The sequence below is a fragment of the Martes martes genome, assembly GCF_963455335.1.
Source record: "Martes martes genome assembly, chromosome: 8".
NCBI lineage: Eukaryota > Metazoa > Chordata > Mammalia > Carnivora > Mustelidae > Martes > Martes martes.
This window is the reverse complement of record NC_137895.1, coordinates 52,983,226-52,999,026: the sequence shown is the minus strand read 5'-3', so window position 1 is coordinate 52,999,026 and position 15,801 is coordinate 52,983,226. Positions and strand designations below refer to the sequence as shown.

The 15,801-nt window shown below is 35.2% G+C and overlaps 1 protein-coding gene across 1 annotated transcript; it reads right to left on the bottom strand.

Moving 5' to 3' along the window:
• Positions 1 to 4,603: 4,603 nt before the first annotated feature.
• LOC308347053 (killer cell lectin-like receptor subfamily F member 2) lies at positions 4,604 to 14,139 on the bottom strand (the record flags this gene model as incomplete). Its single annotated transcript, XM_080810213.1, has 5 exons — positions 4,604 to 4,736; positions 7,344 to 7,456; positions 8,459 to 8,613; positions 13,084 to 13,182; positions 14,001 to 14,139. 5 exons carry the CDS (start codon positions 14,137 to 14,139, stop codon positions 4,604 to 4,606), a joined length of 639 nt encoding a protein of 212 aa, XP_080666339.1.
• Positions 14,140 to 15,801: the final 1,662 nt, after the last annotated feature.

Below are 15,801 nucleotides of genomic sequence, written 5' to 3'. Positions count from 1 at the left end.
TTAATATTTGATTAAAAATTTTGTTATACCTTTAAGTATAATGTATTTGCACTTATGTTTAAGTACATTTGTGTATGTTATATATATCTACAGACCAACTAAGTATATATTTTTAGTATGCATATATTTATAGTATATATAATATATGTGTATTTTATATATACTAATTTTATATATACTAATTTTATATATATACTAATATGTATGTGTGTATTTTATATATACTAATTATGTATATATTTATAGTATATATATAATATATATGTGTGTGCATTTTATATATATTAAGTATAAACAAAGTATGAAAGTAACATGTTAATTTATACAATGATTAGCGGAAAAGCCAGGGCATTCAAAGCAATTGAGGATAAATGGGGCAGGGGCAGATGTTTAGGAATATCATCTTATCACTGTGTACGAATGAATAGATGATTCTTCATTTGACTTGAAAAATGTTTTTTTGAAAATGGGAGAACTAACTCAGTTGCTACACATTATCTATGGGCATGTTTCCAGAGTAGTAATTAAATACATATGAACAGGGCACCTGGGTGGCTCAGTTGGTTGGGTGACTGCCTTCAGCTCAGACCATGATCCTGAGTCCCAGAATGGGGTCCGGGACCCAGCTCCTTGTTCAGCAGGGAGTTTGCTTCTCCTTCTGACTTTCCCCCTCTCTCTCTCATTCTCTCCCAAATAAATAAATAAAGTCTTAAAAAAAATACATGTGGACAGTTTACTGTTAAGGGTTATTGAACAATGGAACAATTTTTTTTTGAACAATTCTTTTTTCTCCTTGGGTGTTCCAACAGGTCCACTCTGGGACACTGGCTACTCAGTTAAACCAGCGTGAGGGGAGCATGCGCTGAGGTGCACCTTAATGTGTTAACAACAATGTCAGAGAGAAACGTGCTGAGGGGAGAAGCGGGCGGTACAACTGGTCCTTATATCTTTTTCACATTTCCTATCTACCTAATGTTAGCTCTTTTTTGGTTATTAGAGGTAATGCATCAGATGAGGTGAAAAAGTGTTAGAATTTTCAAAGAAGGTGAAAAAGGATCAAGGAACAATAGGAGCCAGAAATGACATAAGACGACTTCGGGAGAAAAAGAATCTTAGCAGGTCTTCCCTTCCAGGGGAAGGGAAGCAGCCTTAGCACTCAACTTTAATAGAAGTATAAATGGGAAGTTGAACGTGGTCTCATCAAAGTCTTTAGTGAAGCAATAGTGAAGCAGCAGTTTTCCCCAACTGCATATATACACATAAACCTATATACGTTCCGAAAGAAGTCTAAAGTTTAAAGATAAAAACGTTGGAAGTGCCATAAATTATAAATTTATTCCTAAAAGATCTTCTACTGAGAATCTTCTAATTTATGTCATTTAATATTCTCCCATCCCAACAATTAGAATCACTGTATAATTAAAAATATTAATTTGGAGAACTGGGTAATCTAAAAGTAACTTTAGTTGTTATGATTCAGACAGTCTAACCCCTTAGAAATATACATATACATAGATCTATAGCAGAAATAATAAGGCAAACTTTGATTAGTAGAAGGATTTTTAGACATGACTAATTAAATTCACAGTAGTTTTTAGAATTCATGTATCAAAATTTCAGCATAAAATATTTCCTTAGATGCAAATGCAAATTTTAGAACTTAATGGGAAATAATATTTCAAGAATAATCCTTGAACAAAATTAAAAAAATCCAGCTAGGCTAATTGTTTCATGTTTTAATATTTAATTGAATGCTTAAATATTTAAATCAAAATCTGAGTTACAAAGAGCATTGATAACTTAGCTTTGAATTTTAAAAATATCCACAGACCTCTTAATCTTTCATCATTTTTCCCTCCCTTCTCTTTAACTGCAAATTCTCTACTAACACTTTCCTGAACTTCTCAAATGTACACATTTAAAAAATAGTACGTTTGCATTTATTATACTAAATAAACATGGACTTGTGTCCTCTGTGTTTAATTTCTCAAGTGAATTGAAGTTCTTATATTTCATTTCCTATAAACTATAATTACCTCTGTTCACGCATATCAGTTTGCAATAATTTTTTTTTAATTCATGTATGACTTTTCAGTTTTTCTCTTCATGGGTCTAAGACTTTGAAGTAGGTTTCCCATTGGCGATTTCATATTTAATTGACAAATATTACTGTAATAATCTCTCTGCTCCAAGTCTCATTGTAGGTTCTAGGTCAAAAACAAAAACAAACATATAATAAACCTGGAAAATGTCATTTGTTAGCTCATGTATACCTAACACTGACCTTTATTGAAAAAAAAAAACAAAAAAAAACAGAGTAGGCAGATAATGATCACCTAGGCTAAGGGAGGCTCTGTACAAATAGGAAGTTGTTCTGGGGAAACAATAAAATGTTACAAATAATCTCAAAAACAGAACAAGTACTTATTTATCATCCATCATGCATCAGGCACCTTGTCTCTTCCATACAGTAATGAGGATCATGTCCTTCCAGAGCTTACAGTATGTTAATAAATACAAATAATTAAACAATGGTCAAAAAATAGGGTACTAAATGTTAAGATACATACAGGAAACTATGAGAATATACATCAAACACATATAATTTAGTTTGGAGTGGAGAATGGTTAAGGAAATATTTTCTACCAAATGCATTTAACTAGCCTTCTCAAACATAAGCAAGAGTTAAACAGGAGAAATGAAAGGGAAGAATATTAAGCTGAGCCAAACATATGATTAGATGTGAGGCAAGAGAAAACATGACACATTTGAGAAAATGAATAAAGTTTAGGTTATCTGCATCATTACAATCATGGTGGTGGGGGGAAGAATGAAGAGGAACCAAGACACAAAGGGTCTGGTAGGAGATGGTCAAAGATTTAAGCAAGGAAAAAACCCCTACACGGAATTACGTAGTGAGTAATGTGGCCTGATATCAGATTTAGACAATCACTGTGGTCGTGATACGGAGAATGGACTTTGGCAGGCAAAGCTAGAAACAGACAAACAAGTGTTGAGGGAATCCAGGACCACAGGACTGGTCTGAAGATACGTAGATGAATTCAGAAATAATTATGTGGTAAAATTGACAGGTTGAAATGAGAGTTTGAATATCATGGGTGAAAAGAAAGAAGTCATGGTTGACTCCAAGGACTCTGGTGGACTAATTGGCAAGTTGCTGTCATTCACTAAGCTAATGAGTTTCATTTTAGCATGTGAAGGCTAAGGGGCTTTGAGGTGTCCAGTTAGAGATGTCCAGTGGCCAAAACCTATAATAAGTTCTGGGTTAGAAATATGGGTTTGGGAGTTACCAATAAGTTGATGACAATAGAACTTACAGTGTGGGTGAGTTTAGCCAAGAATTGTGTATGATTGAGAATTCACCCAAAACTCTGAGGAATGTCAGTACTGAGGAGATTAGAAGAGAGAAAAGATCCTTTAGAAAAAAACTGAGGAGCAATGGCAGGCGACGTAGATACAGGTTCAAGAGAGCATTGTGTCATAGATGCTGAGGTTAGAGAATATTTCTAGAAGAAAGAATAGGTCGGTAACAAGCAACACTGCTGAGAGTTAAAATGAAAGCTAGAACATCTTCATTGTGTTTTGCCAGAGGAAAGGCATTTATGACGTCGTGAGAACAGTGGAATAGGAAAAGCAGAAACCAGATTTTAGAAGAACCTGGAGTGGGAGGTGAAAAGAGGAAAGAACAAGTAGAAACAATTTCTAGGAGGTTTGACTTAAAAGAGGTGGGAGAAACTGGGCAGAAAACTGGAAGCCACATGTGGTTCAGGGAAAATTTTCTTGTGCTCTTGCATGTTTTGTTGCTGAAAGAAAAGGAGATAGAAGAAAAGAGGGGCCAGAACGAAGATGATAGAGGAGGGACTGTCCTTGAAAAAAATGAAAAGAGAGGCAATCCCAAATGTAGCACTTAGAAATTTTATTTAGACAGACAGAGGGATACCCCTTTTTTGGAAATAGGGAGTGAGGAAAAAGAAATAAGATGCAGACAGTTGTGTAGACTCAGTAGTAGAAAGTCCATGAATAACATATCATCTATCTGATGGCTTCTCTTTTAAAAAAAAAAACAAGAAAAAAAAAAAAACTCCTTTGCTAATGGTGAATGAGAAGTGTAGGGAATTTTTTTAAAATAATTAATTAATTAATTGACTTTTTAGAGTGGGAGGAGGGGCAGAGGAAGAGGGAGAAAGAAAGAATCCCAAGCTGACTCCTCCCTCCACCAGCACAGAGCTCAATGCCACGACCCAGAAATAATCGCCCGAGCCCAAATCGGGAGCGCAAGCTTAACAGACTGAGCTGCCCAGGCACCCCGGGGACAGAATTATTGAGTAGACAAAGGGACAGCTGTGTCTAAAATAGCCACAATAATGCACAGGAGATAACTGTGGAAATATAGCACCAGTGACCGGGTAGAGCTAGGGCGATGAGTTGAGGCTGATTGCCCAAATTGAGAGTGACACAAATCAACACCATTATCATCATTATCACCATAATATTTGTTGTAAAAATAATGTGTTTCAACAAAGTACATAAATTAAAAAGTCCTTGTGAATGGTTCTTACGGGAAGGATAAACTGAGATCAGTTTAGAGGTCAGTGTCTGCAGAAAGCACGCGTTGACAAATCCAGTAACTCTGATTGCAACACTTTTCGGAAAACACACCCTTCTTTGTTATTACAGCACAGGCATTATCTTCAGCCTGACCCAGGACTTGAAATCTGTGGAAAAGGCAACAAACATTCTGTTCTCATTCAGCTGAAAACATGACTGTGTGTATTTTGTATGTTTTCTCCCAGACAAGGAACACCTGTTAAAAAATGACTTATTTAATGAAGGTAGTTGCTCCAAATAGTTTGTTAAACAAAAACAGTCATTTTTAAATGGAAAGGCTGTATGGAATTAAAATAAAAATGTGAATAAGAGGCACTGGTTTCCCAGTTCTGTGTGATCATACAAAAAAATAAAGATCTTAGATAACTGTTATCTGGTATGGTCTAAATGTCTGTGTTCCCCCCAAAGTTCATATGTTACAAATTATAACCCATTAAAGTGATGAATTAGGACGTGGGGTCTTTGGGAGGTGCTTAAATCATGAGGTGGACCCCTCATTAATTCTTTATTAGAAAGACTCGAGAGAGATCCCTAACCCCTTCCACTATGTCCTCACATGGCTACAAACCAGGAAGAGGGCCCTCACCAAAACATGACCATGCTGACGCCTTGATCTTGGAGACTCATTTTCCAGAAGAGTAAGAAATAAACTTCTGTGGCTTGTAAGCTACCCAATCTGTGGTATTTTGTCATAGTAGCCCAAATGGATTAAGACAGAGGACAGTCTCGCCCTTTTAGGAAAAAAATTCATTTTATTACTCCAAAGATTCTTGATTCAATTTTTTGAATATCTGCAACAGTGGAATGATATCAACTTTATAACAGACGATATTATATTTATCATTCTAAGATTTGGAAATATCAACACATCTAAAAATATGTATGTTTTTCAAAAAGAATTAAATCAATTTTCTGTAGAAAATTAAACTATTACCCTTTTCATTTTCCTGACCCAAATCCCAAGTGTCACTCCTTTTAAAAATATTCCTTCACTGTTTACCTATAAGAAGCCTCCTTACTTCTATAAGACATCCTAAGAAAGAATGGTATATCTACACTGTACATGTTAAATGTGGCAAGAGTAACCCCAGACAGTATGAGGGAAGGAGTTAAAGTCTTCCTCACTTTTAAACGTTTTAAACTCATATAGACACCTCAGCAAGGGAATTTCCACACATTTGTGTATATGTGGGTATATCCAAATATTTTACCCTGTACACAAAAGAAGAAAAACTCCCCTAAGTTCTGTTTTTCCATATTTTAAGCCAACTTCTCTTGTCTTAAACAAATAAGCCACAAGACACCTTAAAAAATCAGAAAAAAAAAACCCTCAAATTTAAAAACAAGACTGGCAAATTAATAATTCTAAGCAAGTTTGCAAGTGGGTTGACAGCATCACTTTAAAAATATGGTGACACATTTCTATTAAAAATAATCAAAGCTGGGATGCCTGGGTATGGCTCAATTGGTTAAGCATCTGCCTTCAGCTCAGGTCATGATCCCGGGGTCCTGGGATCCAGTGCTGCATTGGGCTCTCTGCTCATTGAGAAGCCTGCTTCTCCCTCTCCCTCTGCCTGCCACTCCCCTACTTGTGCTCTCTCTCTGTCTCTCTTTCTGCCAAATAAATAAATAAATAAAATCTTAAAAAAAAAATCAATAGTAAGTATGGTAAGTTTTTAAAATTAATTTAGTGTTTGATATACAGAGAGTATGATGGCATGGGTGGGTATGGAGTTTAAATTTTTTTTTAAAGATTTTATTTATTTATTTGACAGACAGAGATCACAAGTAGGCAGAGAAGCAGGCAGAGAGAGAGGAGGAAGCAGGCTCCCTGCTGAGCAGAGAGCCTGATGCGGGGCTCGATCCCAGGACCCTGGAATCATGACCTGAGCTGAAGGCAGAGGCTTTAACCCACTGAGCCACCCAGGCGCCCCATGGAGTTTAAATTTTAACAAGAAATATTGTAAGTAGTGTCTGGATAAAAATATTCATTTGTAGGGTGACTTTCTCCGTTTCAGAGCATTTTTTCCCCTACTCTCACCCAGTCTATCACTCCAAAGCATCTACAGTCTTCCTAAATCCCCTTAACTTCATATCTCTTTGAGAGACACAACAAAATTTCACATTTTCAAGAAGTGTAATTAAATTTTGATAATTCCTGAAACCTGGATGCCTGGAGTAGAAAGTTTCACCCTGGACCCCCAGGAGCTTCTGCCTGTGTTTTGGGGATTAATGCCTAACCCCCAAAGATTTTAGCACTCTCTATCCATGGAATTCAAACAGAAATGAAGGAAGTACATAAAAGTAGATACACATAATGTTGACAGGGTGACAGTATTTAAAAAGAGTCAAATGATATTTGTATTATGTATAAAATATTCCATAATATTTCCCAATTATTGAAGTTTTCCTACTAATCAAAATAAGGATTGTTTGGTAAACTTTTAAGAAATACTTCAAAGAAATGAAATTTGGAGAATTTTACGTTACCTACAATTTTCCATTTCTACCTCTAGTGTTATAGATAAATTCAAAGCCCAAATAAGAAAATAAATTCGCTTAGGAGACTTCCTTTCTCTAAGGCAAATTTCCTAATCATTCACACATTAACAAAGATCAAAGTCTGCAGTCTACGGAACCATTTGGCTGTCTGGGGTTTTAGGCAACCCTCGGGAGAAACCGGCTGCTGAGAGACTCAAATGTTAAATACTCACAACTGTAGATTCAATGGGGTGCCACCCAGCCAGGTCCATGTCTTTTGTGGGTGTGTGATGTTCAACCCAATCCAAAAATAGATTCCATCTTGTATATTATTCTGTATGAAATCCTATGAGGAGATGGAGTTAAGCCCTATTAAAATAGCCTCTTCTGACTTTTGTCCAAACTTAAGTCTTGATATTTATCTCCTTATTCGGGAAAATCTTAAAAAGTCTTAAGAAGTTTCTATATATTTAGGGAAGGAAACCGATATAGGAAGGATTTCACAACACATGACTCATATATTATGTGCAGGCTTGTGGTGCTTAATGGAATTCATGGGGATGGTGGTTGAACAGCAACTGCTGAGGGGGCTCAAAGGATGTGAAGGCAAATCTAGGGAAGAATAGGTCTGCTTAAAGGAGCAAGAACTATTCCCAGCGTTCTGTTGCCAAACCGGAACTGGAAACTTGGTACGTACGGTATACTACCCACGAGCAAAACTAAAGAGCCCATCTTCCCTACCCAAGGTACTCAGGATATTGCCAGATACTGAAAATGTGCAAAGAGCTTCTATCTTTCTTTCCAAGAAATCTTGTGGAAGGATGGCATTGATATCCCAGCTTTGTCATTCATATGCTGAGTTAAACAGGCAAGTTTTACAACCTGCCAAGTTCTGAAGATTCTTCTGGAAATAGGGAAAATACTGCTTATCTCAAAGTTATTGTGAACACTAAGTTTGATAACATTCGTAGCATGCCTACCACAGTGCCTGGCGTCTGCTAGGAATTCAATAAATGGCTATAATTATGAGCACTATAATTCTTTTATTATAAAACCTACTTTGGGGGGCACCTGGGTGGCTCAGTCCCTTAACCTTCTGCCTTCAGCTCAGGTCATGATCCCAGGGTCCTGAGACTGAGCACTGCATCGGGCTTTCTGCTCAGTGGGGCGTCCACTTCTCCCTCTCAAGCTCTCTCTCTCTGCCGCTTTCCCTGCTCAAGCTCTCTCTCTCTCTCTCACTCTCTTGCTCGAGTTCACTCTCAAACAAATAAGAAATAAATCTTTTTAAAAACTTACTTATTTCTCTCAGCTTTAGAAGGGCCAATTTTCATAGCAAATTAGCTCTTACCAGTTCAGCCTTGTCTTGGATCATCAAGAGATGTGATTTCATTATTAAACAGGATTTTTGGCTATCGGTCCATGATTTAAAGCTTTTAAAAAAATTATAGCATTTCCCTTTTTTCTGAAGCCAGTTATTAGGGCATAAGTTTAGCTTTGGTTTTGCTGAAATGCAAAAATAGGAAGAAATAGGAGAAAAGTGAAGTTTGAATATCAAAAAATTGTTTGCACTAATTATGTAAACTTTTCCCTTAAAAGTAAAGATTTGTCCCACTTCTAAGAAAAGAACTCCCTTTCGACTGATGAATAGTCTTTAGAAGAAATAAATGCCAGAAGTATTCATAATTACTGAGTAATTACCACATGTCAAACAATCTCCTGTCATGCTCACGGATATATGAAATATTTTTCCTTAGAAGAAATGTATAAGATAATAAAATTATTAATTTTGTATTCCTCATTTTGTAAATAAAGATACTAAAGTTAAGGTGAAGTAAACTTAAGTATAAAGGGGGAGACAAATGTAAAGGTTAAGGAATTTACTCAAGGTTATAACTAATACTGCCAATATAGTAAGTGGTAAGACATAAGGAAACTTAAACTAAAAAGGAGAGTCTAAAAGGCATCAGGAGAAAACTGCTATGGAAAAAAAAATACATATATATCTTTTCATAGTCCCTTGTTGGTGCAAAAAAAATATGTATTTCATAATATGCTTTATTAGTAACTTTGTAAAGCAAACTGTTCACCATGATCCCAAAAACCTTCCATGTATCTCTGAAAAGGAAAAACTTGAAATAGGTATTAAAATAAACTTATCTTCAAAAATAGGTACACACAGGTTTCAGGTGAACTAATAATTTCTTATATTTTAAGCTGAGTAATAGGTACATAAGTATTGATTGCATTCTATTTAAACTTTTGTATATCTTAAGTATTGCATATTTTAAAATATCCACAAATTTGTGTGCAAACTTGTCTGATATATTAAATGAAATGAAATGAAAATGTAAATTATAAAATACTCTGTACAAAAGTTAGTTATCACTGGTAAAGGTCTTTGAGGGATGGTAGGAAGAATCATATTACTTGGGGAAAATTTCATATACTAAGTTTCTGTTTTGAATCAGCATAGTACCCTGATTTTTGCAACACTCTCCCCAGAGCATTTTATTTTATAAGTCATAACAACATGGGCATTGAAATATTAATGAACTAGATTTAACTACACTGGTCAGGAAAAATACTTCAAAACACACTTCAGACTAAAGCTAGGGACAAATTTTCATTTTACTGAAATTTGGTATTATAAATTATTGACAGAAATAAATGACTTTAAGTTCTTGTGCTTATGTAGATGTTTATTGTGACATGACCTTTGCTGGGGTAGCATTTGTTCTCTAAAACAAAACATGAATCACTTACTTCACTCTTCTATTTTTTTGGCCTGAAATTCACATACTACAGCAATAAAGAAACCCAGGCTCCTGTCAGTGCGGTAAAGTGGAAAGAAATTCATCCATTGGAAAGTACAGTTATTTAGAATGTGGGAGACTATTATTGATATGCCAAAGACAATGTGATGAAAACAGCAAATAATTTTTGAGTGCTTTAGTTCTGGGAACCCCATGGTAGAAAGGCTTCCAAGTGGTCTAGAGGAACCCCGAAGAGTAATATATGGGGAGCAATATAGAAATGTCCATAATGGAGAAGCAATGAGTTGACCTATTACAGAGATGTGATATAAAGACTTAAGTCTTAAGGGAAAAGTGCCAACATAAGCATGCACATTGGTTATATTTTTTATGCTCTTTTCTATCACTCTCTAGGACCATCAATATTTAATTAGAATGCAATTTATTAATTATCCAAACTTAACCTAAGGTCTAAACATATATTTTGGCATAATTCATGGTATTTCAACAATGCAAAAGTTTATAGTTTGGGGTAATTTTTTACTTAGAAAATAGTTGTACCTTGGGAGAAAAAGGTAATTTTCTTATTCTACAATAAGATTGATAAGTGAGAAAAAAATAAACACTAATCTTTTAAAAAGGACAAAGTGAGAACCAGTTTACAAAGTTTTTACTTTAAAGCATATAAATATCCAATGTATGTGATTTTATTTTTAATTTCCTATTAAATGAGAAATGTAACTAAAACCAACTATGTGTAGTTTTACCAGATTATATCAGTGTTATAGTCTGAACTCTGTGTGTGTGTGTCTGTGTGTGTTTATGTGTGTGTTAGAAGGGTTCAGAGAGTACGAAGTCCCAACAGAGAGATAAATATCCAAAAGAAATGGATTGGATCAGTAATGAACAAAGAATTGAGGATGAGAGACTATGTTCCATTTTATTACCATATTGAGGTTTGTTTTGCTGAAGCCTGGAGTGCAAAGGGGAGAGATGCGTGGTGAGAAATGAGACTGCTGTTGTAGGAAATCAAGTCTCAGAGGGAGACAATGTTAAAATGCTTAGACTTATAGTCCTGAGATTTATAGCCCTTAGACTATAGAAAGTCACTGGAGAGTTTGAAGCCCAAGAGTGCCGAAGGAGAGCAAAATATACCACCCCGAAATATCCCTCCTTGGCATAAGGTTTATGCTGAGGTCTTTGTTTTTAAGAAAATGCAGACACAGAAGTTCTAAAAACCTAGTAGAAATTATCCTTTTGTAAGAGACAGTTACAGTTACAAGGGAAATCTCCATTTGTAAGGGTGTCCTTCCACTCATAACAAGAAGAAGAGGATGACCAAAATCTCTGGAAAACTTATCGAAGGAGAAGGCATGGATTTAAATCTTTACAACAACCACACCCTGTGCTTTGCCTGAAAACCTCCTATAACTGGTGAAGGTATTAGGAGTTAGTGACTTTCTATATTTTGTATATGCCTAATATAATCAACGGCTTCAGGAAGAAACCTCCTCTGAGCTTCCCTATCTGACTAAAACTAGAACCTTCTGAAATAGGAGGTTGTCATAAATTCCTCTTTGGAGTGGTTTACTCCCAGAAAAAAAAAAGAAAAAAAAATGACTAAGAACTCTACCATAAATCCCCTTTCTGGAGGAATTTTGTGACTACAAAGAAGGAAAGACTACTCACACTTGTGAATACAGACACTATTATTCTCTTTATTATCTCCACTTTGTTCTCCTGAAGAGGCCATTTGTCTTTCCTAAAGAAATATATTTGTTTTTCCCAGAGAAGCCACTTCTTCCCCTTCACTTTCTCCTTCTAAGCTAGGTGTATAAACCTTTCACTGAAACGGGGTAGAACAAGCTACTTCTTTTGTTTGCAAATAAACCTTTTCTTCCTATTACTTGGTCTTTTGACAGTTTAATTCACAGGCACCCTGGTACCAAACTTAAGAGGGTAGAGGAAAAGTTTTTCCTCCCCTACAATACAATGAAATATAACCACTTACTTGTGAAGTTTGTATTGTTCTGCTGTTTCCTGGGAGAAATATTTATACAATCGCAATCTTTGGTTCCATTCTCGCTACTTAGGTGACTTACTAAGTGAAGGAAAGTAGTAACACTAATTAGATTTCTACAAATATAAGCTTGTGCCTTTTAATTATCCGTTAAAACAAAACTACAAATGAATGCACACACTGGTGGCTGATGAATCTGTCTACAGAATTTCAACCCTATAATTTAACAAAAGATGAATAAACTTAGAAACTTGGTAGATTTCTACTTATGAAAAAGTAAGTAGAAACAAGCAATAAAAATCATCTAAGTAAAATTAAAAATACGTTGAAATTTGTGTCTGTTTGGCATGATCTTGAACGGGTTACGTAGATTTTCTGTTTCTCAGTTCACTCACATATACAAGGGGAAAATGCTTAACAAACTTAGAGTTGTCTCCACCTAAAAAGTAACATATGTAAAATGCTTATCTCAATTTCTAACACATAGAAGGTCACAAGAGGGGCACCTGGGTGGCTCCATCAGTTAAGTGTCTGACTCTTGATTTCCATTCAGGTCATGATCTCAGGGTTGTGAGATCAAGCCCCATATAGAGCTCTGTCCTGAGTGTGGATGCTGCTTAAAATTCTCTCTCTTCCTCTCCCTCTGAAACCCTCCCCCACCTCGAAAAAAGAAAAAAAGAAGGTCACAACAAACAGAAACAATAACATATAATTACCCATAGTTCTTCTTGAAGTAGAGCTCATTTTAGGAATAATTCAAGTTAAATTTAACTTGGCCTTAAATTTTCAAGCAACCGATAAATTTTGTCAAAATTTCAAAATATCAAATTACTTCCAAAGTCCAAAAATTTTATTTAAGGGCCAAATAATCAACTTCCATAAAAGTAAGTGCTTTTACCAAAATATGAAACTTCACTTCATAGAATTGCGACTGCTAAACCCAAACGATTTATGAACTAATTAAAATTATAAGCAGAATAGGCTTCTAAATTTCTAAGTTTGTTGTCTCCTCTGTATAGGGGGAAAATGTACTCATATAAAAAAGTACTCACTACAAATTATCAACTGTGTCATTTATTACTAATGCAGTTAAGCAATAATGAAAGAATATGTTAGGTAAGTGTGAAAGATGATTCTGGAAAAGTTCGAGAAATAAAGGTAAACTTCTCTAATTGAACATATAGCTCTCAATTTACTCACCCCAAGTAGTTAGTCCTATTAGTGTGGCAATGAGTATAACCAGCACAGTACAGCTTAGTCTCAGAGCAATGCGATGCCACTTGGGACATTTAGGGTAATCTGTAATAAATAATTTTTCCTTCTGAAACACTTAGGCATTTAAAACAAACCTGAAATGCGTCATAGAAATGTAAAATTCTGAGGGTGCACATTTTCTTAAGTAGAGGAAGAAACGTACAATTTCTGTTTAAATTACCTTGATATGAACGCATACCTAATTATCTTTAAAGAATTGGATTTATTGATGCTACAAGGTTAATATGTTTTATTTCCTATTTATTAAATATCCTTCTTATGCAACACTTCTATTCAAAAACTACAATTCACAAACAATGAAATTGGTGGATTATTAGTTGGTCAGCTGGTTATCCAAACAATTGCCACTGAAATTTGTCAACTACCTTCATTTAGGTCTTTTCTGAATCACACAGATATTATTCAATGGGACTAAAGCCTAGGAAAGCAAAATATAAGTAATGCCAAAATAATTGAATCATAGTAAAAATGAGTGTCAAAAAGAGAAACATAAGCAAGACTGAGTATTGCAAACCTTGTTTGAAATAAGAGTTTTATATTTATATCAATTCATGAAACAAATCTCAGATGCCAACCTTTATAATTACATACTTTTCTTTAATAAAATAGCATTATAACACTTTCAAAATCTTCAACCTAGGTCAAATCAAATCAGACCCATTACGTTCAATTTAACAAGATCTATATAAACATTATTTAAAAGTAAGATAAAACATTTTCTGATTAACAGATTCTAGTTGAAGTTCTTAAAAGTTCTCATTAAAAGTCTAGGATTAAAAGACCCACAGAAAATTCTAACTGTATTACAATCTGTGGTCTAATGGAGGGTTATGGGTTCTTACCTTTGCATGCCCACTTGTGTTGGCAATGATAGGAATGCTTTCTTGGCTTCTGCATCATTGATCTCTCTGTGTTCTGCATCTGTCCAAACATCCTGTAAATAGAATAATCCATATTTGAATGAGATGGAAAGAGAGACATTACCTGATCAAAAGCAGAGTCAGTCTCTACAAACTGTGGCATTGAAATAAACCCAATGCTGAAAACCACAAAGGATGTGATTCATGAGTTAGTTGAGCTTCAACTTTTTTAAATAAACTATTCCTTTTAGGATAGTTTTAGACTGGCAGAAAAACTGTGAAAGTAGTAAAGAAAGTTCCCATATACATCATACCCAATTTCTCCTATCATTACCATGTTATATTAGTATGGTATGTCAAAATTAATGAATCAATATTCATGCATTACTATTAATTAAAGTCTTTACTTAATTCATTTTTCAACTAACACCTTTTCTTAGTTTTTCCTGAATACATTTTTCTACTCAAGGACCACATTCGGGATACCACAGTACCTTTAGTCTTCACGTCTTCTTTGGATAATCTTGGCTGAGAGTTTCTCACTCTTTCTTTGTTTTTTGATGTTTGGTTTGGTTTTTTTTTACAGTTTCAAGAAAAGTGGGTCAGATAGCTTGTAGAATATTCTCAAATTAGTGTAGTATGATGTTTTTCTCATCATTACACTTAGGGTAAAGTATTTTGGAGGAAGATCACAGAGAAGAATTGACATTCTTATCACAATTTATAAAGAGTGCATACTACCAACATGCCTTATCACTGCTGTTAATTTTGATCACTTGACTGTAGTAGTGTTTGTGGTTTATGTACTATAATGTTACTCTTTTTCCCTCCATTTCCATACTGTACCCTTTGAAAGGAAGTTAATATGTGCAGCCCACATTTAAGAAGTGGAGAGTTAGGGGCGCCTGGGTGGCTCAGTTGTTAAGTGTCTGCCTTTGGCTCAGGTCATGATCCCAGGGTCCTGAGATCGAGCCCCACATCGGGCTCCCAGCTCAGCAGGAAGCCTGCTTCTCCCTCTGCCACTCACCCTGCTTGTGTTCCCTCTCTCGCTGTGTCTCTCTCTGTCAAATAAATAAATAAAATCTTAAAAAAAAAAAAACAAGTGGAGAGTTATACCATTTCTCTTTCACAACAGAGTTTCTACATGAATTATTTAGAAATCTTCTACAGGTGATTTTTGTCTAATCTCCCATTTACTTCTTTATCAAGCATTTATATCAGTAAAACTGATTCATATTTATTTGATATTTTCTGTTATAATCCAATACTACTTCATTTATTTTGTTATTCCCATTGTCCCAGCTTTGGCCATTGGAACTCCTTCAGTTGGTTCCATGAGTTCACACTGATGTCTCCAACTTTAATAAATTATAACATGGATCATGTTAACCCTTACCCTGGCATTTCTATTCCCTCCTGTTCCAGTAAGGAGAAACATGGCTACCACCATCACCATTCATTTACTTAATTATTCAATTCCAGTGTATATATTTTGTGGTTTTAGGATTTTTATTCCATACCCTGTGGGAAATTACCATTGACAGTGCTATGTACAGTTCCTTTTGTTACTAGTCTTACAAGCTAAGATGACACATTTCTAAGATTACATAGACTTTATCTCCACACCCTTCAGTGAGGCTGCTTCATACCTCTGCAATACAGTCAGAGTCTTTTAGCAGTTTTTGCATTTCATGCTGAAGTACCATAGCCTCCAAAATTATTTTTTTTAATTTGCATACATCAAGGTTCACTGTTTCTGCCATAAAGTTCAGTGGGTTTTGAC